Source organism: Cynocephalus volans, chromosome 7 (assembly GCF_027409185.1).
Source record: "Cynocephalus volans isolate mCynVol1 chromosome 7, mCynVol1.pri, whole genome shotgun sequence".
NCBI classification, from domain to species: Eukaryota; Metazoa; Chordata; class Mammalia; order Dermoptera; family Cynocephalidae; genus Cynocephalus; species Cynocephalus volans.
The window spans coordinates 59,349,849-59,376,458 of NC_084466.1; the positions used below are offsets into that span (position 1 = coordinate 59,349,849).

General features: G+C 36.5%; 2 protein-coding genes and 1 non-coding gene across 5 annotated transcripts in view; 1 reads left to right on the plus strand and 2 right to left on the minus strand.

The window, feature by feature from the left end:
• Positions 1-3,839, minus strand: part of MTRF1 (mitochondrial translation release factor 1) — a 63,341-nt gene extending 59,502 nt beyond the window's left edge. For 2 of the 3 annotated variants that reach the window (XM_063102605.1, XM_063102600.1), the window contains exon 1: positions 3,758-3,839. The gene's annotated coding sequence lies outside the window, so the exon portion shown is untranslated. Of the gene's footprint in view, positions 1-3,700 lie in introns of all 3 variants that reach the window. The other variant, XM_063102603.1, reaches the window with a different exon arrangement.
• The window catches only part of NAA16 (N-alpha-acetyltransferase 16, NatA auxiliary subunit), a 98,806-nt gene continuing 75,529 nt past the window's right edge, over positions 3,334-26,610 (plus strand). Inside the window, 7 exon segments of the mRNA XM_063102606.1 lie at positions 3,334-3,570; positions 7,891-7,975; positions 10,203-10,307; positions 11,740-11,900; positions 13,937-14,071; positions 21,427-21,580; positions 25,051-25,170. Coding sequence (XP_062958676.1) covers positions 3,517-3,570; positions 7,891-7,975; positions 10,203-10,307; positions 11,740-11,900; positions 13,937-14,071; positions 21,427-21,580; positions 25,051-25,170 — 814 coding nt within the window. The 5' untranslated portion in view covers positions 3,334-3,516.
• On the minus strand, positions 15,259-15,365 carry LOC134382911 (U6 spliceosomal RNA). The gene has a single exon (XR_010024154.1). It is a non-coding gene; the product is annotated as a U6 spliceosomal RNA (small nuclear RNA).

Here is a 26,610-nt window from a genome sequence, read left to right on the forward strand (position 1 = left end):
ATTTTAAGTCAATAAATAAATTAAAAAAAAAAAAGACTACCTGTTGTGGAGGGTACTAACATTAATAAAGCACATGTATTTCACAGGGCCTTAACCTTTAGCCTAGTAGGGCCACAGCCCTTAGATTAGAAGGACCGCAGTCCTTAGATCAGGCTGTAGCTTAGTAGGATCTTTATCTTAGTAGGACCACAGTCCTTAGCTGTTAGAAGGGCCAAAGCCCTTTAATTTAGGGTGTAGCATAGTAGGGCCACAGCCCTGTAGTTTTAGCAAGGCCAAAGCCTTGTAGCTTAGGAATAGACTAACTTTTTGGTATTGCACATAGAAATGCTAAGCTTGGGAAAAAACAGAAAACTTTCACAGGACTAAAAAGTGTCTGAATGTGGATATGAAAATTGTAACACAGCAAAAGTGCTTGCTCTAAGGGCAGATGTCCTTGGTGCAGCTAAACCTAATTATGGGAAAATATGTGTACTAAAAGCTTCAAGGCTACTCTTCCAATTAGCGGTGGGTTCCACATTTCACCTTCAACTGCTTCTCTAAGTTTCCTAGGGAACTAAGTGTTGCCATAACCATTATCTCATTGGTTCTTTTGTATATCACATAGCTTAGTTTTATGACTCCTTTGATGGTAAATTGCTTAAACTATTTTTAAGTTGCACCTGCTTTAATGAAAACTGTCACGTAGCCAGTTTATGTTTTCACTATGACTGATTAACCACCTTTGTTCTCTTCTGTAACTTTTTGCCTGGATAATAAAAACTGAGAGAAAACCTAGTTTGGGGTTATTTCCCAGGCATTCCTTCTCTCTTGAAGAAGTCATTTCCTGGGATTTAACCCCTTCAGGCTTCTCACTGCTCCGGAGAAATGGGCTTTGAGTAATCCTTTGCGTCTCTGCCACCCTGGGGGAGAGGTGACAACCTGTGACATCATAGGTGCTCAGTAACAAATACTGAACAAATGAACTGGTGATATTTCAGAAAAAACTTTCAGAAGACTGCTGGACACAGAAGCCAAATCTTAAGGAATAGAGTTGCCACTTTCTTAGGAGAAACCCCAATATCACTTGTCCTTTTCCCCCAGGTAGTGAGAGTGACCTTTAAAAAATAAATCAGATCATGTCACTTTCCTGCTGAAAATACATCAATGGATTCCCATAGAACGTAGGATTTAAAAACCAAACCAAACCACATTGCCTGAGACGACAAACCCTGTACAACTTGGTCTGCATTTTCAACTGAGCTGCATACCACTTTGCCTCTTTTGCACTACACTCCATCCACTTTCTTTCTTTCTTTTTTTTTTTTGGTGGCTGGCTGGTACCAGGATCCAAATCCTTGACCTTGGTATTATTCAGCCACCTTCTTGAATCTGAGAATAGAGCCAAGTTCTCCCTGGTTCCTTTTATTCCTTGACCATGCCACTCTTGTTCCTGCATTAGGGGATTTGCCTGTGGTTCCCTTTGCCTAGAATATGCTGTCCCTTTGCCTAGAATATGCTGTCCCATCTTTTCACTTTGTCAACCCCTTTCTCATCTTCAAGTTTCTGTTCACTTGTCCCCACCTCCCCAGAGGGACTCATTCCTATGTACTTGGCTTAAAGTAATCCTTTCTTCAACCCCCATTGCCCTCCCATGACCTCATTTTATTTCCCTCATAGGACTTCCCCCAGTCTAGAGTTATTCCGTTTATCTGTTTGTCTGTCTCTTCCCACTAGAATGTAAGCTCTGTAAGGAGGGAAAACATGGAAATTGTGAGGGGAGTAACTGATGAATAAAAGTTCAGGAAAAGCAAAAACAGATGGGCTGAAAAGCTCAAAAGGAGGAATGAGAGTACCATTTCTTCCTCAGAAACAAGAGCAATGAAGGGAGAAGAAAGCAGAAACTTTGGGGAATCTGAGGTAGAATGCATTATGCAATCTGACAAATTCTTTCCCAATCAGCCTTTAATTACATGGTTAAACTGGCTGTGGGAATGGCAGCAGTGACTTGATTTTACCCTGCCAGCTGGCTCTGAAAGATATACTGTGTATATGGGGTGGAGAAAATCCTTTTACAGATTCTTTTCATCGTGGCTCTGTTAGGCTTAGCAAGGAGAATCACTGGCCCATATATCATGTACATAAAAAGTGCTTTGGGAACTGTGAAAGTCTTCACAGATGCTGTTATATTATTTACTCCACGCATGATTCTGATGGAGTACACACCCTGTCTGAAGCACCAGGAAGGAACATCTGTGTGATGCCCCCAAGGGGCTTTAGCATTCTTCCTGAGATTTACACAGCATTTGTTTTTTATCACAGGCTTTGAAATGACTAAGCATTAAATACACATAATCCTCTTGTGAGATTACAATAATTGTGAGATTATAATAATGTTATTATAACCCCATTTTTTGTGGAAAGGTAGAGATAAAATTTGCTCCAGACTGAACAGGAAGTCAGTAATAATATTATATCTACTGGTTAATCCAGGCTTTCTGGTTGTGCATCTCTTATACACTCCAAGGTTCAGGATAACAACTACCAGCAGCACAACTGACATGCTTTTCAATTTTCTACCTCTCCCCTCAATCCCACCCTAGAGTAGACAACCAAGATATGCATATGCATGGTGTGTGAAAGACAGAAAAGCAAAATATTAAATACGAACATTTATAATTACCCACTTCCTAGTGTTTGGGATTGTAGGTTCTTCATTTGCATTCTGCAGCCTCCCACCCACTGCCAGCTGCTGCTGCTTCTTCCCACAACTCCCCCCCACACGCACATATCCCCAACATCTCCCAGCTAAGCCCAGTAGCACAAAGGAAACCTACAATCCCAACGTGCTTTCATATCAGTTAGTTCAGTTCAAGTCCTGCCCGATGATCTCACATAGGTTGTGAATACTTCTTTCCTCTGCACAGAAAAGGGAAGGCTTCTCTTAGAGTCTAAATCGAGAGGGGAAAGGAAGGAAAACGAGTTCGTCCTACATCAAGAATCTACTTTGCGACGAGCTCTAAGTTCCTTAATTGGGGGAAAATGCAAGAAAAACTTTCTGAAATAACTAACCTTATTTTGGGCCACAAGCCTAACAACCAGTGCGCAATACAAATCACCGTTTTACGAAGGGTTGCGGTGCATGAGCACCGCGGGGCGCCGAGAATCTGGTGACAGGAGCCGCAGCAACAACCCCGATGGTCCCCCGTCACGCCCCTGCAATCCCCCAGCTCACCTGGCCTCGGGGAGCACCGCGCATGCGCACAGTGCCCGTCTGTAAGTGAGCGGGACCTGGCTGCCATCTTGCAGCGCGCGGGAATCACCGCCGCTGCTGACTAAAAAGCTGGGCCGAGCGAAAGCGTGTTCTGCTCGGACTGCCTTCCCTTTCCATTCACAGCCTTGCCAAACAGCCCTGCCCTGGCTGCCTAACTCTAGGCCAGTGAACTAACCGTCGCCCACGGTCCGACTCTCAGCGGCTGGTCCCGGTGCCCACCCCCGGTAAACGGAGAACCCGGGCACCCAGCCTCCCCGCCAGCCGCGATGCCCAACGTGCAGTTGCCGCCCAAGGAGAGCAACCTCTTCAAACGCATCTGGGTGAGTGGCCGGAGGCCGCGTCGCCATCCCCCGGTGCCCCTAGTCCGGGGCCTGGAGGGCGAGCGGTCTGGCGGCGGCGGCGCCTGCGCGGGCCGGGCTCGGCAACCGCTGCGCTCCGCTGTTTGTTTACCTCGGAGCTCGCGGTATCCGCTTCCTCGCCCGGCCCCTCCTCCGCGCGCTTCTTTACCTCTCTCTGCAGCTGTTCGCCTTGCCTCCGCCGCGCTCCGCAGAGCCGTTCGGCCCTACCGTAGTGGCTGCCGTGACGTCTGCGGCGCAGGGCTCGCAGCCTCCCGCCCGGAGTTTTTCTCTTGCCAGACTCCGGTGGGCGATGAGTTCATTTGCCGCTTTGCGTTTAATCGCTTGCAGAGCGCAGCCAAAACCTTGTCGACGCGGGAGCGATCCGACGGCGGAGTGGGGGCCCTGATTTATACTGGTTACTGGCAAACTCGGAAGCCCTAGGAAGCGAAACCTGGCACTGCCTCCCTTTGGGAGAGACTTCGCATGTTTGTAATGTGCCGTCTTTACCCTCTTAGCGAAGTGAATAGGTGACTCGAACTGCATCTGTACAGTTGTCGGAAGCACCAACACAGCTCTTTGCTTTTAACTCGCTCAGGCCTTGCCTTCAGTGATTAGAGCCGCACTGACTTGAGTGTAGCATTTACTTTGTTTCCTGGCAGAAAACTGAATAATGGTCCGGTAATGATGACCGCTGCAGAGACGAGAGGGCAGTTTTCTGTGGGTTGTGTGCCAGCGTCCCTGGTGCCTTCACGGTTTTCCAGGTTCCGTTCTTCCAGGGAGGAGAGGCAACATGCCGCTGTTTTTCTTGATATGCACTGGGGACCGTAGATTTTTTTTCTTCTTTAATTTTAATTTATCAGTATACAATGTAGTTGATTTTCGTGTCCCTTTACCAATTCTTCCTTTCCCCCCTCCCCCCAACAACATCATATCTGTTCACCTGTCTTAACAAGTTCAACGAATTGTGATTGTTGTGTCCTCTTTTTGTCCGCTCCCCTGTTTATTTGTTAGGGACTGTAGATTTTAAACTAATATTGTTAATACGCAGCTGCCCTTTCTAGTCTGTCTTTTCATCTGAAAACCAGCGTTTATTTGCTAAACAAGCGCTTAGATTTTAAGGGTGTATTTATTGAGAGCTTGTGTTGGCTATATGGCTGTTAGCTGTTGCTTAACTTTACTATAAATAAAATACTAATTTTAGAATCGTTTTAAGTATTATCAACAGTAGATTCATAATTCAAATTCATAGTAGCTGTTCTGTTTCAAGCCAGTAGAAACTTCACACTTAGTCTTCAGAATTTTAAGAAAGGTTCATAGCAGATGGGATGAAATTTTTTTATTTTTTCTTCCAACTACCAAGTTAGAAAGGGACGAAAATTTTAAATCTTAATTTTGTATGGTGCTTCGTGTTGAGCAAATAATGAGAGACGAGTGTAAAAACATAAAGCGTGTGGCAAATTGTTTCATTGGGCTTTGTATATGTATATTTTCTTATTGTTCTTTCATTTTTCTCATATTCTTCTATTTTACACAGTATGGGATCGGTGAAGTGAACTTTTTTTTTCCCATGTAAGGGTTTTTGTTTGTTTGTTTTTTGTGGCTGGCCAGTATAAGTATCCGAACCCTTGACCTTGAGGTTTTGTTTGTTTTCTCCAAGGAATCTGAAACATCAGTGAAAAATCATTTATATATTGTTAGTTGTATTTCAGGACATTTGGCATTATATGTAAAAGATGACAGTACTTTTCTCTCTATATGAGTATTTTCTAGTTCAAATCATGTATCAATAGCATAAAGAAAAACAATTACATGATTTATTATACTCAGATTACAAAAAAATTAAAGTTGCTGCTGAGTTAATTTTATCCCCAAATAATTTGGGAAATGCTAAACATTTTCTTGTCTAGGTATGTAATGTTTATAAGATTGCATGAGCTTAGGAAGGTGCTGCAAAAGTGAATGATTTTATCATCTCAATTGCAATTAATGTGGGTAAGATTTTGCTACAACAAATTTCATGGCAAACAGAAGTCTCTATAATAAAACTATTTTTTAAGCTTGGTTGGTGGATCAAAGTGCATTGCTACCAACGGTAAATTTTTTTCTAATAATTATCAACGTGTTAAACACATCCATACAAATTCACCAGCTAGCTTACTACGTGTTCTGCATGGCTTATATTTGCCTGTCTTATTCCCCAGACTGGTTATTAGCATTACGTTTTGTTGAATTTTGGAGCTACTCCATGCCCTCTTTTATGGATGAAACAAATCAAACTCAAGAATGATAAATGACTCAGTGTCTAAGGTTCTGTCTGATTAGTAGCAAAGTTTAGACTTGAATCTATCTTTTCTAGTATGTGATGGTTCCTTACTGAACTTAGACTTTTCTTTACTGGAGCCATACTACCTGGGCAAGAATTGTGGCTCTGACACTGGCTATGTAAACTCAGTAATGGTGCCTCAGTTTCTGCATCTTAAATGGAAATAACATGTGTTTCATAGGCTTTCCTGGGAATTAAATAAAGAACAGGTGAGAACAGTCCCAGTGCCTGACATATAATAAATGCTTCAAATAGGTGTTAACTTTTATTATTACTGTTATTAGCAGTGTGATTATTATTACTTTTAGACCACTTGGTAAGTCAGGAAAAAATATAGTATTTTTCTTTTCTTTAGTAGTTCCTTCTGCTTGTTTTTTACTTGTCATTTGTTAGGGGAACAAATAGTGAAACTATAGTCGAAGTCAGATTGTTGTTTTTTTATTTTAAAATATTTTTGGGATAGGCAATATAGTCACATGGTTCAATATTTAGGTTTCTCTCGTATCCTTGTCTCACAACCACCTAGTTCCCTTCCCCAGAGGCAATCAAGAAGCCTCAATTTAAACATTTCTTCTTTGAAGACTTCTAATTCTCCCATCCACATCCAACCCCTGCTGCAAGGATTAACCACATCCTCATCCTTTGCTGGTACTGTTTCACTTTGAACTTAGTAGACTGTGTTTATTGAGCATCTCCTATTTGTCTAGACCATGGGGATGCAGCAGTGTTTAAAATAGGTGAGATCCCTGTACTAATGGAACTTAAATGTTGATGGTGGGGAAAACTGACACTAAAGTAACCAAATAAATGAAAATTTCAGGGAAAGATAGCACTGTTTAGAAAGTAGAGTAATATGACAGAGAATATGTGTGTATGGGGTGGGGGGTAGGAGACTGGCAGTGGTCAGGTAGGTGACATGTGAAACTTGGATAATAAGGAATCAGCTGTGGGAAGATCTGGGGGAGAGCATTTCAGGAACATAAGTGTAGAGGCCGTGAGGTGGGGATAAGTGTGGCATGTTGAGTAATAGAGCACTCAGCCTGACTGAGCAACATAAGCGAGGGCGAGAGTGGCAAGAGATGAGGTATTCTTGTGATCAGTAGTTGCCCAGGATAGGTGTTGATTACTTAGTCTGGCTGGTGGCAGTTAGGAATTAAGATGCTGCTTATGTTTGTACTAGGGCACTTCCAAAAGTTTGAGGAAAAAGAAAATTAAAAGATAATGTGAATCTTTCCATGAATTTTTTTGGGGAGGGGGCATCTGGCTGGTATGGGGTTCCAAACCCTTGACCGTGGTGTTATTAGCTGTGTTCTAACCAACTGAGCTAACTTGGCCAGCTCCATGAACTTTTGAAGTACCCTCATATTAGACTGATGGTCTTTGGAGTTAGACCAGAGTTTGCAACTAAGCTAAGTGGCTTGTAAGCAAGTATTTTGGACTCTTGAGTTTGTTTCCACATCAGTAAGTGGAGGTAATGACACCTTACCTACCTTAAAGAATTGTTATAAGAATTGAGTAAGATGTAATAAGTTTTGTACAGACACATTGTAGTTGCTGAGTAAATGACAGTATTTTTTTGTGTGTGTGCATGCCTTGGTATCATTCTTGTAGTAAGTTAAAAAGTAAAGGCTTTTTACAGTTCCTAGTATTTTTCTGTTATATAATATACTTTTGGTATTTTGAGTTAAAAAATTCCGTGGCAGTATTAGTGGACAGTTAGATTCCTTGTTCATTAAATATCTTTTTTCTTTATCATCTGTAAAAGTGAAAATACTCAGATTCTAGACCATTTTGGCAAGGAGTAGATAACAAAAAGTGCACTTCATGTTGTAAGTGATGTAAATTGATATAAAACCTTTGTGTTACATAGTTTTAGACCTAACTTTGGATCTTGAATTTAGCATTTATATGATGCAATGAAAAGTTGCTCCATTATATATTTATTTTATAAAATAACTTTTGTTTGTATTTCTTTACAGAAATGTTAGGAACAGAAGCAGTACAAAAATGGCCTCAAGTTTTGCAAGATGATTCTTTCAAACCCCAAATTCGCTGAACATGGAGGTATTGTCTCATCTGTGAGAGATTACTTTGGGAAAATCTAATTAGAAAATCAGACAGATAGGATTCTTATTTATTTATTTATTTATTTTTAAAAAGATGACTGGTAAGGGGGTCTTAACCCTTGACTTGGTGTTGTTAGCACCATGCTCACCCAGTGAGCTAACCAGACATCCCTATATGGGATCCGAACCCGTGGCCTTGGTATTATCAGCACTACACTCTCCCGAGTGAGCCATGGGCCGGCCTGGATTCTTTTTTTAAAAGAGATGACTGGTAAGGGGATCTTAACCCTTGGCTTGGTGTTGTCAGCACCACTCTCAGCCAGTGAGCGAACCAGCCATCCCTGTATAGGGATCCGAACCCATGGCCTTGGTGTTATTAGCACCGCACTCTCCCAAGTGAGCCATGGGCCGGCCCTGTAGGATTCTTAACAGTGAAAGAACAACACTTCCCAGATTCGAAGGCCTTGCAGCTCTCTATTAGAGTGCATAAATGTTCAGCATTTTTAGTTATGCTTCATATGAGTCTTATCCTAGATTACTTTTCTTTTTTCTTTTGGCTGGCCAGTCTAGATTACTTTTTTTATGTTTAGGTATATATACCGTGTCTGTACTTTAGATGAGAAATGGTTGGTTGATCTATTGGGGAAAAATTGGATGAAGTGTATACCAGTATTTTTATAGATCTGATTTCCTTTATTACTTTGAATAGAATTTAAGTTTATACCTTGCTTTCCCATGTATAAAATTAGGACAATATTTGCAACACAGAAGTAGTATGAAGATACAGTCACTCATATTTTATTCTTGGTGGATGTGTTTTTATATATCTGCTTTGCTTTATGTATAAATATGATACTACAGGTTGTAGAACCCTTAGCTGGAATGCTTAGGAACAGAAGTGTTTCATATTTTTTCAGATTTTGGAATATTTGCAGAATATGTACCAGTTGGGCATCCCTGATCCGAAATTCTGAAATCTGAATGCTCCAGTAAGCATTTCCTTTGAGCGTCATGTCAGCCCTCAAAAAGTTTTAGATTTTGCAGGATTTTGGATTTTCGGATTGGGGCGCTCAACCTGTACTGATTTACCATTAGATTGTGTACATTGAGTTGTATTTCTAGTACTGGTGTTAATAAACTGTATATTTGCTTGTCTCATCCTTTTTCACTGGTAGTGTTTGTTATTAGGATGATCAGGTTAGACATGCAAATTATGGTCCTGTAGCATAAGCAGAAGTAGTTGAAGTCTCTGAATATCAGACTTGAGTAACTGTTGAGACCATCTGTATGGGAAAATAGGCTGACCTGCTCACCTTTCTAATAACAATTAGAAGATTCCTTGAAGGAAAAGGAAAGAAGTCTTTATTTCGAAGAATTTTAGAAATTTAAAGCTTGTTTTCAAGTTTTTAGCTGTAGGAACCCTTATTCAAATAAAGGCTGTGGGGAGGTTCAATATGTAAAACAAATAAAAGAAGGTGTTTGTTTATAGGGGTCTGGGCTGCTGGATCATAATGTTCTAAAAATGACAGAGTCCACAGATATCAATTTGAAAGCCATTGTTCTTGTCTAATTCCCTTCTTGTGGACTATTCAGAGAATTATTTCATTCTAAACCTTCTTTCATTAACTTCTTAACATTTTCTTGGGTTGCCATTCCCTTCGTACAGTGTTGTACTTTTGAAATGCAAACTGATGTTAATTAACCTAAGCAGAATTAGTTGGAATAAACTTGCTGCCAAAAATGAAGTCTGTTTCAATATTGAATAAGGTGATTTCTAAATTATGGATATCTCTTTGTTAAGGCGGATAGGGTGTGTTTGTGGTGTATAAGTAAGATGATGATTGATTAGAACTGATCTCGGGTGAAAACTGGAACTGCTGTGGTAGATTTAATTCAACAGGAATCAGATGCCTGCTGTGTTAATTTTTTTCAGCATCATAATATCGACCCCGTTAGAGAATCTTCCAAAGGGCAGAAAGCATCTTAGCAGCTTCATCCCAGCCTAAGGAATTTCAGAAAAGGATTTGGGCTAAGCTTTAAGCAAATACTTAAGGAAATGTAGTTTTACTTTTTATACTTGGAGAGAAGTTCATTTATGAGATTAAAAAGAGGAATAATATAAGCATTAGAACAGTAGTAATCCTTAAGATCTGAAATATTAAAATAGTGCTAAGAAAATAATTTGAATCTTTTATGTGTAAATAGAAGTCAAAATTATTTTTCAGAGACTTTGGCTATGAAAGGATTAACATTGAACTGTTTAGGAAGAAAAGAAGAAGCATATGAATTTGTTCATAAAGGTCTTCGTAATGATGTAAAGAGTCATGTCTGTATCCTTTTGCAGTAGTTAAAAGTTTAATTTCATTTATGTTTCTGTTTACTAGTTTTTTCCTAATTCAAATTGAAAAAAATCTTTTTACTATGAAAAATTTCAGTTCCATGTAGAAGAGAGAATTTAATGAACTGCATGTACTCATGGCTCGGCTTCGAAAATTATCAACATTTTGTAATATTAGTTTTATCCATTCCCTACCTCCTTGTTTGTTTATTGAAGTATTTTAATGAAAATCCCTATAAAGTATGTGTATGTGTTTACCTCAGTTGTGCTTAGTGTTGGAGAAAAGTTATTTTGGTAACTATACGTGACTTGAAACCCATTTTTTTCTATAAACATGTATGGTCTGAGTGAAACTTTCCTATTATTCCAAATAGTGACTTTTAGTTACCCATCTGTGTAGTAAAATTTGTGTTCCTTAAACTTTCTTTTAGAAATTTTAAAAGAAAGATTTAAGAGAAACATTTAAAACAGGTGTTATTTAGTATTAAGTATTATTTATATTGGTTGCTCAGCTTGGTTTCTGTTAGCACAGGGATATAATGATTACTTCATTGGATCATAATTGTATTTTTCTTTAGCTCCTTCCTATTTTTGTAAAAAAACAAAAATACTTTTTAAGGATGGATCATTGAAATTGATTTTCACTTGTTTTACCTATCTCTGTGATTATGCACAATCTTTTTATATAGTGCCCCTGTATCTTAATTTTTTACATTTAATTCACTTTGTCATTGACCAGAATTGAATGTGAATGAGTCTTAGTGTAGTGTTTTCACATATTTAGCTTAGGGTTCTCTCAGAATACTAAAAACTTATTTCTTTATCCCAGTTCTTACCCTAGAGTGAAGAGAGAGGGCATGTATGATAGTTTTGTGGGGGTTTTTTTTGGGGGGGGAGCTCTTAGATGTGCTAAGACTTTAGGATAAATAAAACTCAATTTTTGTGGTCTTTAAAGTCACTAGTGATTAAATGATGGTTACATGTTAGAACTGGTAAAATGTAAACTTGTCTTAAAAGATAATTATAAACTTTGTATATATTTTCTTTGAATACATAGTGATGAACAGGTGAATGTTGAGGTTGCTAGGGTAGGAAAGTGAAGGGATAGAGGGTAGAAAATGTGAAGAATCTTTGCCAAAATTTTTCTAAGGTGACTTAAAAAAAGTTACAGAAAGTTTCAAACATGTCCAAAAGTAGAGAGAACAGAATGAACCCCCATGTGCGCATCATCCAGCTTCAACAATTTAATAAATGTCAGTCAAGGCTGATCTGGTTACCCCTCACTATTCTCCTCCCTCTGACCCCAGGTCATTCTGAAACAAATCCTAGACAAAATATCATTTCAATAAGGTACGTTTAGTATTAGATATGTAGCATAGTATATTCTAGTGTCTGTGAATGTGTCTATTTCCTTAACTTAATAGGTTGGCATGTATATGGACTCTTGCTGCAGCGTTCTGATAAGAAGTATGATGAAGCTATTAAGTGTTACCGAAGTGCCCTCAAATTAGATAAAGATAATCTGCAGATTTTGAGGGATCTCTCTCTCTTGCAGATCCATATGAGAGACCTTGAAGGTTACCGAGTAAGTACATTAGTCTTAGATGTAGGTATTTTGTGATAGATTTAATTTAAAAGCTTGTGAATTCAGAATGAGATGAGCATAAGCCAGGATCATGTAGATTTGATTGTTCATTATAGTGTGTATAAGGGGAAAGTCACTTGGGACCTTCACCCTCAATAATAATTAAGGAACTTCATACTTGAGCATCAAAAAATAATAATTGTTTATTCACGTAATGCTTATTTAAAAACTAGAATATCTGTGTGCAAATGCTGTACTAGATTCTTGTGGGTTTGATATTTACAAATTTGTTAAACTATTAGAGCTTTTATAATTGAAATCCAAACATAAAGATTAATTAGCTTTCTTATTATGGGTTAGTAAATACAAAATAATGTGAGAAGGATTGCTGTAAATTACTCTTTCTGTAGTTGAGACCTGTTTAGACTTGCATCTTCAACTTTCTGCCGGGCATCTTCATATGCTTATTCCACTAATTTCCTAGAATCACGATGTCCAGAATGGAGTTCTGTCACTTTCTTATGTGAAGGAGGCCACCAAGTTTTAACAGTTCTCTTTAAATAAATTCTTCATTTACTTCTTACTTTTGTCCTTCTCCTGCCATATAAATTTTTATTAAATTGGAGAGCCGAACTTAATAAAGGTGCCATTCATCAAGGTGTGTTGTTTTTTTCTTTAACTGTGCTTAGCAGCCTGGGTGTGGTGGAAGTTAAAATCAGTTATTTTTAGGAATGAGGCATAGAAATTAATATTGGCAAGACAGTGGCTGCTAAGCTGGATTGTGAAATAAAGTTAAAAGAGCTGGTGGTGAAAGTGAAGGATCTAAGGAACTAGAGGTACAAGTGGTATCAAAAGAAAAAGGATAGGAATGTCACCAAGGGAAAGATCTGAATTTATGATTTCTGGGTGATAGTAAGGTCTAAGGTGTGGTCTTGGGAGTGGATCCCTGAATTGGGTAGAGGAGGAGATCATTAAGGATGAGAAAATCTTGGAACTGATAGGATAGTTTGTTGGATGGGTGATCCACATTAGTGTTGCATTTGCTTAGGATAATGGCAAGATTTGGCAGGGAAAAGAAAACTGACCCAGACGCTAATGAAGGAATGGGAGTGACAGAGAAGCAACAGTGAAAATAAGGGATAGAGAGATATATCTCAACATCATATGCTAAAAGGAACAAGGTACTTACACATGAAGGTGAGTGATACTGTCTGAGTTGATTTGTAAAAGTAGTCTTTTTAAAAGGATCTGAAAGGATCTTTGTGGCATATAGTGTGGGTGGATTCATCTGGAACCCGTTCCAACCATCTACAGAGGAGTCATTGAAGCTAAACACTCGATGTCCAGACTCTGTGGCAGTTGTCGTTCTTCATGAGAACATGTTCCTCCAATCAGTGGCACTTGCCTAAAACTTGGAAAAAGAAATGAGCTATGAGAGATAGGGCTGTGTAGGGAGGTTGAATTTTCAGCTAGGGGAGATACCTTGATTTTTCTGGGGCAGCCATGGTGGAATTTCTGGTATTCTGTCCCTAATGTCATGGTATTGAGCTGTCTTTCAGTGGCAGCAGTGAAGAATCCAGTCAGATGTTTGAGCGTTTCTCCTGGCTATGCCCATCCTGTCTCTGGGGCCAGTTATAGCAATGTAAATACATTGTAATTTCATATAATAATTTTATAAACAGAAAAATTTAGTTTAACTAAAAGATAATTTAGTCTCTTTTGCAAAACGTTTAGCTACCAAAAGAAATTCTCATTTTATAAAGGTAATTTTGTAAGGCAGCACAAAGGCTTGGGCCCCAAAGACAACTTTTCAGTGACAGCCTTACAGTGAGCATTACAGGGTATTCTACAATTTAAGTAATTTAGATAAGAAACATAAAAAGTATTTCTATTTTATTCTGGAACGTTTGCTGATTGAATTTATTAGAAAGATGCTAAAGGTATTAGATTGTATTCTTAAAATGATGAAATATAAACATTTTAGAGACAGCTTAAAAAGTTTAAAAAAATGAAAAAAAATTTTCTTTTTTTTTAAGGAGACGAGATATCAGTTTCTTCAGCTGCGCCCAACACAATGTGCTTCCTGGATTGGATATGCTATTGCATACCATTTGCTGAAAGATTATGACATGGCACTAAACTTATTGGAAGAATTTAGACAAACTCAGCAAGTAAGAACTTCATTTTAACATTTTCTTCTACCCTTACAAACTAAAATAGTTGACTTCTAAATTCCCCCTACTCCCAAATATGTATTAAAGTCTTTGAAACATGAAAAATTTTCTGAAATAATTGGAAAAAGTTAAAATGTAGAATTATTAATACTAGGTAAATAATATAAAAAAAATTTTACACTATTTTCAATGGTATTCTAATGGATAAACAAAGACTAGAACAGGGCAAAAGGAAAATAGTTTTGGGGCTGTGGGAATTGTTTCTTTAATATAAATTACTTTATTTTTATAGTAAAATAGAAAAGTACAAAAACATATACTTGTGAATTATCAGAGAAATTAAGTGGATGTTAACATTTTGCCATAACTGCTCCATATTTTATTACTTTTTAAAGAAATAAAATGTTACAGAAATAGCTAAAGTCCTCTGATGTACCTCCCTAGTGGTAGCCACTATTTTGAAGTTGGTGTAGATCATTTCTAGTCATGTTTATGTTGTGTATAAATCTACAAAAGATACAAACTATTATTTTATGTATTTAAAAATTTACATGATCGATACACAGGTTTTTCATTCAATATTTTTTGACACACATCTATGTTGATAAATGTAGAGGTAGTTAATCCATTTTTAACTGCTGTATGGTATTCCATTATATAAATAAGCTACAGTTTATCTATCCCACTTTGTCTCTGTTAAAAATAGTTCAACAACAAATGTCCTTGTTTGCTCTTTCATTGGCCACATTTGACAGTTTGTCTTAACAGTTGTAGCTCTGTGCATGTCTTCAGCTTTCCTAGGTTTATAATCACTCTCTGAAGTAGCCGTACTAATTTATATGCTCACCAGCTGGGTTTTACAGTTTTATTTTTCCCACATCCTTGCTGACACTTGGTGTCAGCTTTATTAATGTATACCAATGTTTTGGGAGTGAATAAGTTTCTTGTTTTTCTTTTAATTTGTGTTTTCTTGATTATTGAGGTTAAGGGATATCGGGATAAAGGATATTGGTCTGTAGCTTTCTTTTCTTTTTTAAAAAAATTTTATTTTGTCAATATACAATGTGGTTGATTATTGTGGCCTATTACCGAAACCTCCCTCCCTCTTCCCTCTCCCCACTCCCTCCCAACAACCTTATATCTGTTTGCTTGTTGTATCAACTTCAAGGAATTGTAATTGTTGTAAAAATATGGAACGCTTCACAAATTTGCGTGTCATCCTTGTGCAGGGGCCATGCTAATCTTCTCTGTATTGTTCCAATTTTAGTATATGTGCTGCTGAAGCGAGCACAGCTTTCTTTTCTTATGTCTGTCTGTTTTTGGTGTCAAGGTAATACTAGCCTCATGGGATAAGTTGGGAAGTATTCCCTCTTGTTCTATTTTTTTGGAAGAGTTGTGAAGGCTTGGTATTAATTCTTCTGTAAACATTTGCAGAATTCACTCATGTTGCCCTTTGGTCCTGGCTATTTCCTTTTGGGAATTTTATTGATTGCTAATTTATTCTCTACTTGCTATAGGTCTTTTCTATTTCTTATTTTCTAGAAATTAGTCCTTTCATCTAGGTTATCTATTTTGTTGCCATACAGGTTTTTCATAATATTCCCTTATACTCCTTTTCATTTGTGTAAAGTCTGTGGTAATGTCCCTTTTTTCATTCTTGATTTTAGTAATTAGTCTTCTCTCTGTTTTTAATGATTATTTGAGCTAATTTTTATCCATTTTGTTGATCTTGTCAAGGAACCAACTTGTAGTTTTATTAGTTTTCTCTGTGGGTGTGTTGGGCATGCCTTCAACACTCAGCCAGTTTACAACTCTCCCTTAGCTTTCACTTCCTGCTTGTACAGAGTCTCAAGGTCAGCAAAGGGTGAGTCTTAAGACCTCAGATTTTTCCTGAGCAGTTGCACAGCCTTATGCATGTGTGCGGCTTTCCAGATTCCCAGAAACATTTTGGAGCTTTTCAAAGCCCCTATGGATGCCTCATTTTCCAGATTTTTGGTTAGTCTGTTGTTTGCCCTGACTGTTATCTATTATTTCAGGCACTGTAAAAGTAAAACACTTGTCAGTAATTGTTTTTGACAAACATTCCTCTCCCCCAGGGCTTTTTGCTCTAGGCAAGCTCTGAGTTAGCTTTGTATGTGTGGTCTTCCTGGGAATGACCATATCTGTCAGTTAATTACAGTTCTCTGGTAATAAAGCTTTGAAAGAGCTCTGCTTCATTCTCTTCTCTCCAATGGCTGCCAAACTGCTTGGAGAACACAGGCTGTTATTTTTCAAGGCCTGCTGTGTAGTTTGAGTACTTGGGATAGGACTAGGGAAGTTAAAACGTTGCAGAGCTCACTGTTCTTAATGATATCCAGTCGTTTTTCTTTAATAAATACTCTCCAGATTGTTGCAAGCCTTTAATTGTCAGAGTTATGAAAAAACTTGATTCTGACAGTTTTTGTCATTTCTTTCTTTGCTTTTATGTAGCGGCGAGTTTTTGGAGGTCCTTACTCTGCCATTTTCCTGACATCATCCTTTATTTTCTTTTTTTGGGGGGTGGCTAGCCAGTAAGGGGAATCTGAAACCTTGACCTCTCTGTATTTTCTTGAAGAAAACTTTTTCTTTGACAGATTACTCTAAAAGCAAGGTATTGTCTTTTTTTGGAATGATAGGCAAGTTAATTTTACCTGCTGGAGTGATAGACCTTTCTCTTTTCATTTATCAAGTAATTCTCAATACTGATCGCAGACAATGACAGTCCTTAGCAAAAACTGGTAGATAATGTCTATGATAGATTAGTATATAGCTCTCTTACATCATCTCACCATGTCTTCTTCCCCAGTCTCATATAGTTATTCATATAGCAATAGTTTTGGCTCTTTAAGTAGTCTTTATGACATTAGGGAATAAACTTATACCTTTGTATCATATGCTAGCAACTGTTTGCAGTATTTCCTTATTCTCTGCTTTGTGAGATGAGGGTATTGAAACATCTGTCCTTCATTTGTACTCCTTTCTCCTCTGCCTTCCAACTTCTGTTATTTCTGATTGCTTTTACATTGTCAAGGTTGATAACATTTAGTGTCTGTTTTATAACAATGAATTCTTATGTTCTTTGTCTACAGGTTTATTTTTTTAAAAATCTTTTTACCTTGAAATAGTTTACTATTCAAAAGAATTTGCAAAAATAGTACAGAGGTACCTACCCTTAACTCAGTGTTCCTGAATGATAATATCTTATGCAGCCCTAGCACATTGTCAAACGCAGGAAATTGATGTTGGCACAGTATTATTAACTGAGGTATAGACTTTGTTTGGATTTTACCAATTTTTACATGGTGTATAGTTTTATGAAATTTCATCATGTTTTTGTAGATTTGAGTACCCAGCTCCACATCAGGGTACATGCCATTTCATCACTACAAGAGACTCCCTTGTGTTAACCGTTAGTAGTTGAACTTCTCTTAACCCTGATAGTGTCATTTAGATTTTGTTATGTAAATAGAATCATTTAGTATGTAATCTTTTCAGATTGGCTTTTTTCGCCTGTAATGCCTCTACCTTCACCAAGTTGTTCTGTAGGTTAATTGTAAAGTTGAAAATCACTAGACACTGTTTATATTACTATGACTGTAAGTAAATATTCACCAAGGAACTAATTTTAGTGTACTTTAATTTTCTTTTTTGTATAGGTTTTAGATTTTCCTGGGATTTTAAATTCTTTTCCTCTTTTTTTCTCATATGTGCATTTATCATAGCCTTAGGATTTTTTAGTCTTTTTATTATATTAGGTGTTTTATCAAATCTTTTTTCTTGCAGAACTTTTTTCCCTTAAGCCCAGATTTGTTTTATTCTTTCTTGAAATTTATATTTCCTTTATTTACCTTGTTTGGCTAACATATATCCTTTGCCAATTTTCATCCCCCCCTCCCCGTAAGAGATCGGGTAACTCTACATGTACTTTCATATATAGTGCAGTGCCTAATGCAAACTGGGCTTTCTGTCAGTGAGTGTGAAAATGTTATCTGAATGGAGACAGACCTTTAAAGTTTCCGACTGAGTGCTAGCACTTTTTTTTTTTTTTACACAAAAGATGACTGGTAAGGGGATCTTAACCCTTGACTTGGTGTTGTCAGCACCATGCTCTCCCAGTTGAGCTAACCAGCTATCCCTATATTGGGATCTGAACCTGTGACCTTGGTGTTATCAGCACCATACTCTCCCAAGTGAGCCACGGGCTGGCCCTTCTTTTTAAAGAACCCTTTTTTAAACCTTTAAAAAATTATGTTGAATTCATAAATACATTTCATCATAAAAAAGAAATCAAATATTTGATGAAAAGCTAAAGGTGCTGGAACATCTCCAATCCAGTTCTCCACAGAAGGTCTTCTCAGCCATGCCACGTGTATCTTTCCAGATCTGTCTCTGTGTATTCATGTCCGTATACAAATAAAGTTACATTCATAAATAATGAGTCAACATATACTTTGTGATAAGAATTCTGACTTCTAAATTTAAAACCAATTTACACATGGATCTTAAATATTCATAATCAGTGTTATTCATTTTGATCATTTTAAGTATGTAGATATATTTAATATTCTCATTTATTGAGCTTGAGCATTTATTCTGCTAAGCGCTCTTCTAGGTGCTTCAGGTAAGATGTTTTGTTCTTTTTTATTTAAAAAAATTTTTTAAAAAATTTTCATTTATCAATATGCAACGTAGTTGATTTTCATAGTTGATTTTCATGTCCCTTTACCAATTCCTCTCCCCCTCCATCAATGTCATATAACATCATATCTGTTCACTTGTCTTAACAAGTTCAAGGAATTGTTGTGTCTTCCTCTCCACCCCATTTGTTTGTATGTATATTTATTTATTTATTTTTAGCTCCCACAAATAAGTGAGAACATGTGGGTATTTCTCTTTCTGTGCCTGGCTTATTTCACTTAATATAATTTTGTCTAAGTCCATCCATGTTGCTGTGAATGGTAGTATTTCATTCTTTTTATAGCAGAATAGAATTCCATTGTGTAGTATACCACAGTTTCCTTATCCACTCATCTGATGATGGACATTTGGGCTGGTTCCAACTCTTGGCTATTATAAATAGTGCTGCAGTAAACATGGGAGTACGGGTATCCCTTTGACATGATGATTTCCATTCCTCTGGGTATATACCCAGCAGTGGAATACCTGGGTCATATGGTAGATCTATCTGTAATTGTTTGAGGAACCTCCATACCATTTTCCATAAAGGCTATACCATTTTGCAGTCCCACCAACAGTGTATGAGGGTTCCTTTTTCTCCACAACCTTGCCAGCATTTATCATTCTCAGTCTTTTGGATATTAGCCATCCTAGCTGGAGTGAGATGGTATCTTAGTGTGGTTTTGATTTGCATTTCCCGAATGCTGAGTGATATTGAGCATTTTTTCATGTGTCTGCTGGCCATTTGTATATCTTCCTTTGAGAAATGCCTATTCAGCTTCTTTGGCCATTTTTTAATTGGGTTACTTGTTTTTTTGCTGTAAAGTTGTTTGAGTTCCTTGTATATTTTGGATGTTAATCCTTTGTCAGATGTGTGTGTGTGTGTGTGTGTGTGTGTGTGTGTGTGTATTTTTTTTTTAAAGATGATTGGTAAGGTGATCTTAACTCTTGGCTTGGTGTTATCAGCAACACACTCTTGAGTGAGCCACGGTCCGGCCCGTCAGATGTATATTTTGCAAATATTTCTTTTGCCAATTTTCTGAGAAAGTTTATGGGATATAAATTTCTGAGTCCTTGCATATCTGAAAAGGTCTTTATTCTGTCCTTACATTTGTTAGTTTAGTTGCTGTAGAATCCCAGGTAGGTAATCATTATCCTGTAGAAGTCATAATGTGATTAGTGTTGCCAATAAGGAGTCTGATGCCTGGTTGTTATTCTTTTTTTTTGGCTTCTGGTGTGTGTGGACCTGAACCCTGACCTTGGCATCACATAACAGCACACTCTGACCAACTGAGCTAACTGGCCAGTTCCCTGGTTGTTAAAACGGATCCTTTTAAGTGATCTGTTGTGTTTTCTTTTTTCTCTCTGGAAGAATCTTTATTTTTGTGTTCTGAAATTTTACTAGGATATGCCTAGGTATTAATCTTTAGTAAATCACTGCACGGGGCACTTAGTGGACTTTTTTTATCTAGAGAAATAGGTTTTTGAGCTATCAGACTTTATCCTGGATTGCTTCTTTGATTATTTTTTCTTTCTTTTTTTTTTTTTTTTTTGTATTTCTTCTGTTTGGAACACTTACTAGTTTGATAGTGCCCTCCTATATTGTCCCTTAATTTTTTTCCTCTCTTAACTTTTGTTACTCTTTTTGTCTTTTTATTCTACTCTCGGTACATTTCTTTTATTTTCTTCTTGTTTTTAAATTTTATTTGAGGTTAAAAAATTTTTTAAAGTTATTTGAAAATATCACACATTAAAATGGACTTTTAAAAAATGTATAGTTCTATGAATTTTAACACATGTGTAGGTTCATGTGACTACCACCACCACCCCAGTCAGGAATGAGTTTGTTTTTAATCCTTTTATTAAAATTATTTGGCAATCATGTTTTTAATTTTAAAAGATCTCTTTTTGTCATTTTTGTTTTTCTTTTTTTCCCTTAGTATCCATTTCTCTAGGCCTCTTTACTTTTTTTGGAGAAGAGCTCTCTCCTTTTTGGGTAGGGTGAACTCCTGGTTACAGGCTCTTCTACATTTGGGCTTTGGCTGCCAAAAAGCTTGCTGAGATTTTGATAGAAATCTCATTGAATTTATAGATCAGTTTGGAGAGAATGCCATCTTAACAATATTGAGCATTCTGATTCATGAACATGGAATGGAATATCTCTCCATTTATTTAGGTCTTTAATTTTTCTCAGCATATTTTGTAGTTTTTAGTATAGAGGCATTTTTTCTTCATATTCCTAAATATTTTGTTCTTTTTGGTGCTATTGTGAATGAAATTGTTTTAATTTCATTTTTGGATTCCTTGCTAGTATATAGAAATATAATTTATTTTTATATATTGATCTTTTATTCTGTGACCTTGCTAAACTCCTTATTAGTTCAAGTAGTTTTTTTGGTAGATTCCTTAGGATTTCAGTTATTTTTATACTTGGCTATAGGATCTTGCTGATCTCTTCACTTGGCCATAGACAGAAGTCCCACCTCTTTGTTTTAAAAATGTCCTATATTAATCTTCTGTGCTGTTAAGTCACTCTTCTATGTGTAACTACTTGTGGGTTGCTTTCTTATGTCTGTGTGAATGACTCTTTCAATAAATACCTATAACTGCTTTATGTTTATTATACAAATAGGTAATTTGATCACTCTTTTTTTCAGGTTCCTCCCAACAAAATAGACTATGAATATAGCGAACTGATATTATACCAGAATCAGGTGATGAGAGAAGCAGATCTATTTCAGGAATCTTTGGAACATATAGAAATATATGAGAAACGAATATGTGATAAACTTTTGGTGGAAGAAATTAAAGGTAAGTTGACTTGCTTTTTGGTTTTTTGGTTTGTTTTTGGTACCAAAACCCAGGACTGAACACCAGCTTTTTCTTTTTTTTAATGGCCTCAATTAAAAGAACAAAAAGTGTATATTCTGTCCTAACACTTAATACTTGTTATGTATCAGGCAGTGTTTTAAGCATTTTATTGTTAATCCATTATTAATTAATTCTCATAACAACCCAGTGATGTAGTCGATACATCCATTTTAGAGATGAGGGTGGATGAGGAACAGAGAGATTAAGTGACTTTCCTAAAATCACAGGTTAGTAAACTGGGTAGTGCTGGGTTTGAGTATAGATTCCATTCTCTTAAGCAGTATGTCACACTGCCTTCATATCAAATAAACATATATATATATATATATATCCATATGTAGTAAAATACAATGAGAATAGTAAACAGTGACACTGGTATCATCATGAAAGCAAGAGTCATTTATTTTCGTTACAGGCTAATTAGGAAGGCAATATCCCTATGAATAGTTTTAATAATGTTCATCAACAAAGGGTCAAACAAAATTTTTCACAAACATTTACCCATCAGTTACCCATTCACTGGGCAATAGTGTATTAAGTAGAATGTCCAGCTAGAATAATAGTTTAGACCTAAAATTTCATTCAGTTGCAGGACCTCTAAAGCTTAATAAAAATGGTAGCTAACATTTTTTTTACTCTTCCTCTATTTCAGAGTATGGTAATTACTTAAACTGCTTTATTTCATTTAATTTTCTTTTTAGCACTTTTAAGATGAGTACCATTTTATAGTTGAGGAAAATGAGGCTTAGAGAGGTTAAGGACTTGCCCAAAGTCACCCAGCCTTTAAAGTAGTAGAGTTAGGGCCGAGCCCGTGGCGCACTTGGGAGAGTGCGGCGCTTGGGAGCGCAGCGACGCTCTCGCCGCGGGTTCGGATCCTATATAGGACTGGCCGGTGCACTCACTGGCTGAGTGCCGGTCACGAAAAAGACAAAAAAAAAAAAAAAAAAGTAAAGTAGTAGAGTTAGTTTCTTTTTTTTTTTTTCCCCCCGACTGGTAAGGGGATCGCAACCCTTGGCTTGGTGTTATTTGTACCATGCACCGGCCATCCCTATATAGGATCCGAACCCATGGTGTCGGCGCTATCAGCACCACACTCTCCCGAGTGAGCCATGGGGCCGGCCCAGTAGAGTTAGTTTCTAAACACATCAGCACATCTTTCTGACTTCAGAGTCCTTACTTTTGTTTTTTAAATAGACTTTATTTTTCGTAAGTTTTAGTTTGATAGCACAATTGAGCAAAAGGTACAAAGTTCCCATGTATCCTGTTCCTACACACCCACAGCCTCTCCCACTATCACGTTCTATGGGTTTTGACAAATCAGTAATGACATGTATCCATCATTATAGTATCATAGAGAGTAGTTTCACTCCCTAAAAATCTTCTATGCCTCCCCATTCATCCCTCCCTCCCCCAGTCCCCTGGCAACCACTTATGTTTTTACTGTTTCCGTAGTTTTGACTTTTCCAAGATGTTATGTAATTGGAATCATACGGTATGTAGCTTTTTCAAATTGGTTTCTTTCACTTAGTAATACACATTTAAGATTCCCATGTCTTTTCATGAGCCCTTACTTTTAACTGTTATACTCTACTCTTACTTATAAATGTATAACACCTGACTAATTTAGTTTTTATTGTTATTAATATTAATACCAATATTGGTGACAGCAGCACTTTTCAAATTTTTGATAAAATGTGGATAAGTAATTAAATATTCTGGTCTCTTTCTTGTTCTGCTGCCTGCAATTGATGGGAGCAAATAAAAAGGCAATTATTTTTCCTTCCTGATATATTATTGCTATTTCCTGATTAAATCTTAACTCTTTCAGGTTGCTGTTTCTGTGTTTGTCCTGTAGCATCAATAGGGAATAAAGTTATTTTTAAAAAGTAAATATGATATAGTGAGATGAATTCTAGTTAAAAAATTCTGCAAATTGCCTCATAGCCACATTCATTCATTTACTGCTAGTGAAGGTAATTTGGGGGCCATTAATCTTGAATATATAGTCAATGCTCTATATTGCTTATAGTGACAGGTTATAGTATTATTATTTTTTTTTTCAGTGAACTTTGCAGGCACAGAGACTATTTATATTCACACATTCATGTCTTTTGTAGTCACTAACTACAAGATTCTTTAAAAAACTAAAAATAAAGTTAGAGGTTTTCACTTATTTTTTGAATACACATCTGTACTTATTTGTTCTGTGCATTCCTCTAGTAAAAACCTTTGCTTCATAGTGGTAGTAGACAACATATTTTTGGAAATGAAAAATATGCTGTTGTCTGTTATATCTAGGGTAAAAACTGGACTGGCCAGAAAATAATTGTGGGGGAATGGGGCATGTTTATAGTTAAGTAGCAAACGTTTATGTGTATTCATTTTGTACCAGGCAGTGTTCTTTTTTTTTTAAAAGATGACCGGTAAGGGGATCTTAACCCTTGACCTGGTGTTGTCAGCACCACGCTCTCCTAAGTGAGCCATGGGCTGGCCCCAGGCAGTGTTCTAACTAACCACTTGCTCAAGGTCACAAAGCTAGTAAGTGGTGGAACAGGTAGTTACACCTAGTTCTAGAGCTTGAGTGATCTATAATATATAAATAGTAATGTAGTAGTATATAAAAACCACTATAATATGCTGCCTCCTCCAACATGATGAAAGCTGAAATGGTATGACAAACATTTCAGAGGGTTATTTGAAATAGATTCTTTGGAGAATGGGAAATCTTGGGGACAGGAATTTGGGGTATGTTCTTTTTTGAGAATCTCCCTCTTATCTTGTACTAGGTTTGCTTTTCATTATATCTGAGATGTTTAGATCCTTGTTCCTCATACCCACTTTCAATTTGTGTGACTTAGAAGGATTTGAACCTTCGAGATGACTAACACATGAACATGACTTGCGTGGTTTCTTGCTATGAAGTGTTATAATTTTACTGAGTTTTAACGTCTCCAATTTTAGTGACCTGGAAAGGAAACCAAGAATTGAATGGAGAATTGTTTAATGTATGAACTAATCAGGAAAGGTACATTGAAATCTTGCAGGAGGAAAGGAGGAATGTTTCTTAAAATTATTTGACAATCTAATTATGCTATGTAAGGGGGTCTTTAGTTATCTCAAAGGGTATTAAAATGTGTATAATGCAAAGGTTTTATATTAAATTAATATCCTGTATGTGTATTTGGGGTGTGGGAGGGAGCCAAAAAGAATGTGTAAATGAAGGTTCACTTCTGAAGGCCAGCTGTGACTCAATCTATATCTAGTTACGTAAACTGCAACATGCCCCAAGGGGAAGCACATAGAGTTCTTTCATAAACATCTATTCACTAATAATCCCTAGTGAAATCTCTGGGATCAGAAAGATATTTAATGTTGAAGTAAAATGAATGTGACTTTAAACTTAATTTTAGGGGAAGTACTGTTGAAATTGGGAAAATTAAAAGAAGCCAGTAAAGTATTCAAAAACTTGATTGATCGGAATGCAGAAAATTGATATTATTATGAAGGCCTGGAAAAAGCTCTGCAACTTAGTATGTAATGATTTTTCTCCTCTGCCTTCTCTTAGCTAGTGTTTGAAGTATAATAAAATGTAAAGTTGTGATAAAACTTGAGAACAAATAATTTTAACATTAGCATTTGTTTTTCCATTTAGTAAAATTATAGGTTAAATATGAGAGTGAAAAGAAATTCAGATGTTTACACTTAAGTGATAAGTGCTTACAGTTAATTTTAGGTTCCTTGACTCATTAAAATCTTATCAATTTAGACTAACTAGAGAGATGGGGAAGAAATTGAATTCTCCCTTTCTGGAAAATGTTGTAATTATTTAATTCATTAGAGGTCTGTTATGCTCAACCTCTAAACATAGGAATTAGGCCAAAGAATTCTTGCTGAGGATATGTAGTATATAGCACCAGCATGAAAATTATTCTCTTAATTTCACACCAGGGCAATTTGTGTAGAGCAACATGTTGTACATCTTCTTTTGAAATTAGATAGCCTTGATCGTTTTCAGAAATCTAGAGTGTTATTCCCAATTTCCCCTTATATATTCATAATTAAATGTTGGTAGGAGCAGTTATATTCCTAAAATCATACTTACTTATGGATAAATATATGCTTGAAATTATTATGAAATTGGCTCAAGGATGTTGAAACAGCAGAATTTTTAAATTTAAAAAGTATGGTAAGTAGGTAGCTACCCATATTCATTTATAGTAGTATGAGCTATAAGAAAAGTTTATTTATGTCTTATCATTATTGTAAATTAATCCAGGGTTTCTGTTATAGTAAAAATTTAGCATAGCCTTATAACACCAAGATCATGGGTTCAGATCCCTGTACTGGACGGCCATGTTCCTTCTCCCCGGCAAAATAAATTAATACCACAACTTGTTAAAAAACTTTTACTTTCTTAATTATTTCTAAGAAAATAATTAAAGTATTGATTAGGTTGATAATCTATTTGGAAAAAACAGAGCAAAATCATATGCCAGAAAGTTGAAAATGTGAGATAAGTATGATTTTGTTTTTTAAATGATGAACTACTGACATTGCAATTAATAAAAGTATTTAAATATTTTAGTAAAGTAAATGTAACATGTTTCATATGTCAGGATCCTTGGTTACTATAAAATGTATTAATAAGAAAACTAATTACACTACTTTATCTTTTTAGGTTCCTTAGGACCTTTTCTCCCCCATGGTAAGTTCTGGAACTCCAACTTATGACTTCACATAGGGCATTGAAATGGTTTAGTTTTGTCTTAATGTCAGTTTACCTACACTTATAAGATTTGTTGTAGCTGGGTTACTGGGGAATTTTTTTATACTTAACAGCTTGTCATTCTCTAACATTAGGCATAAATATGAAAACTGCTTTTTTAAAAAAAATACATGCAATAGCCACATGTAAATTTTAGTACAAGGGTCTTTAATATTTTGTGAAGTCTCCAAATTGTTAACAGAAT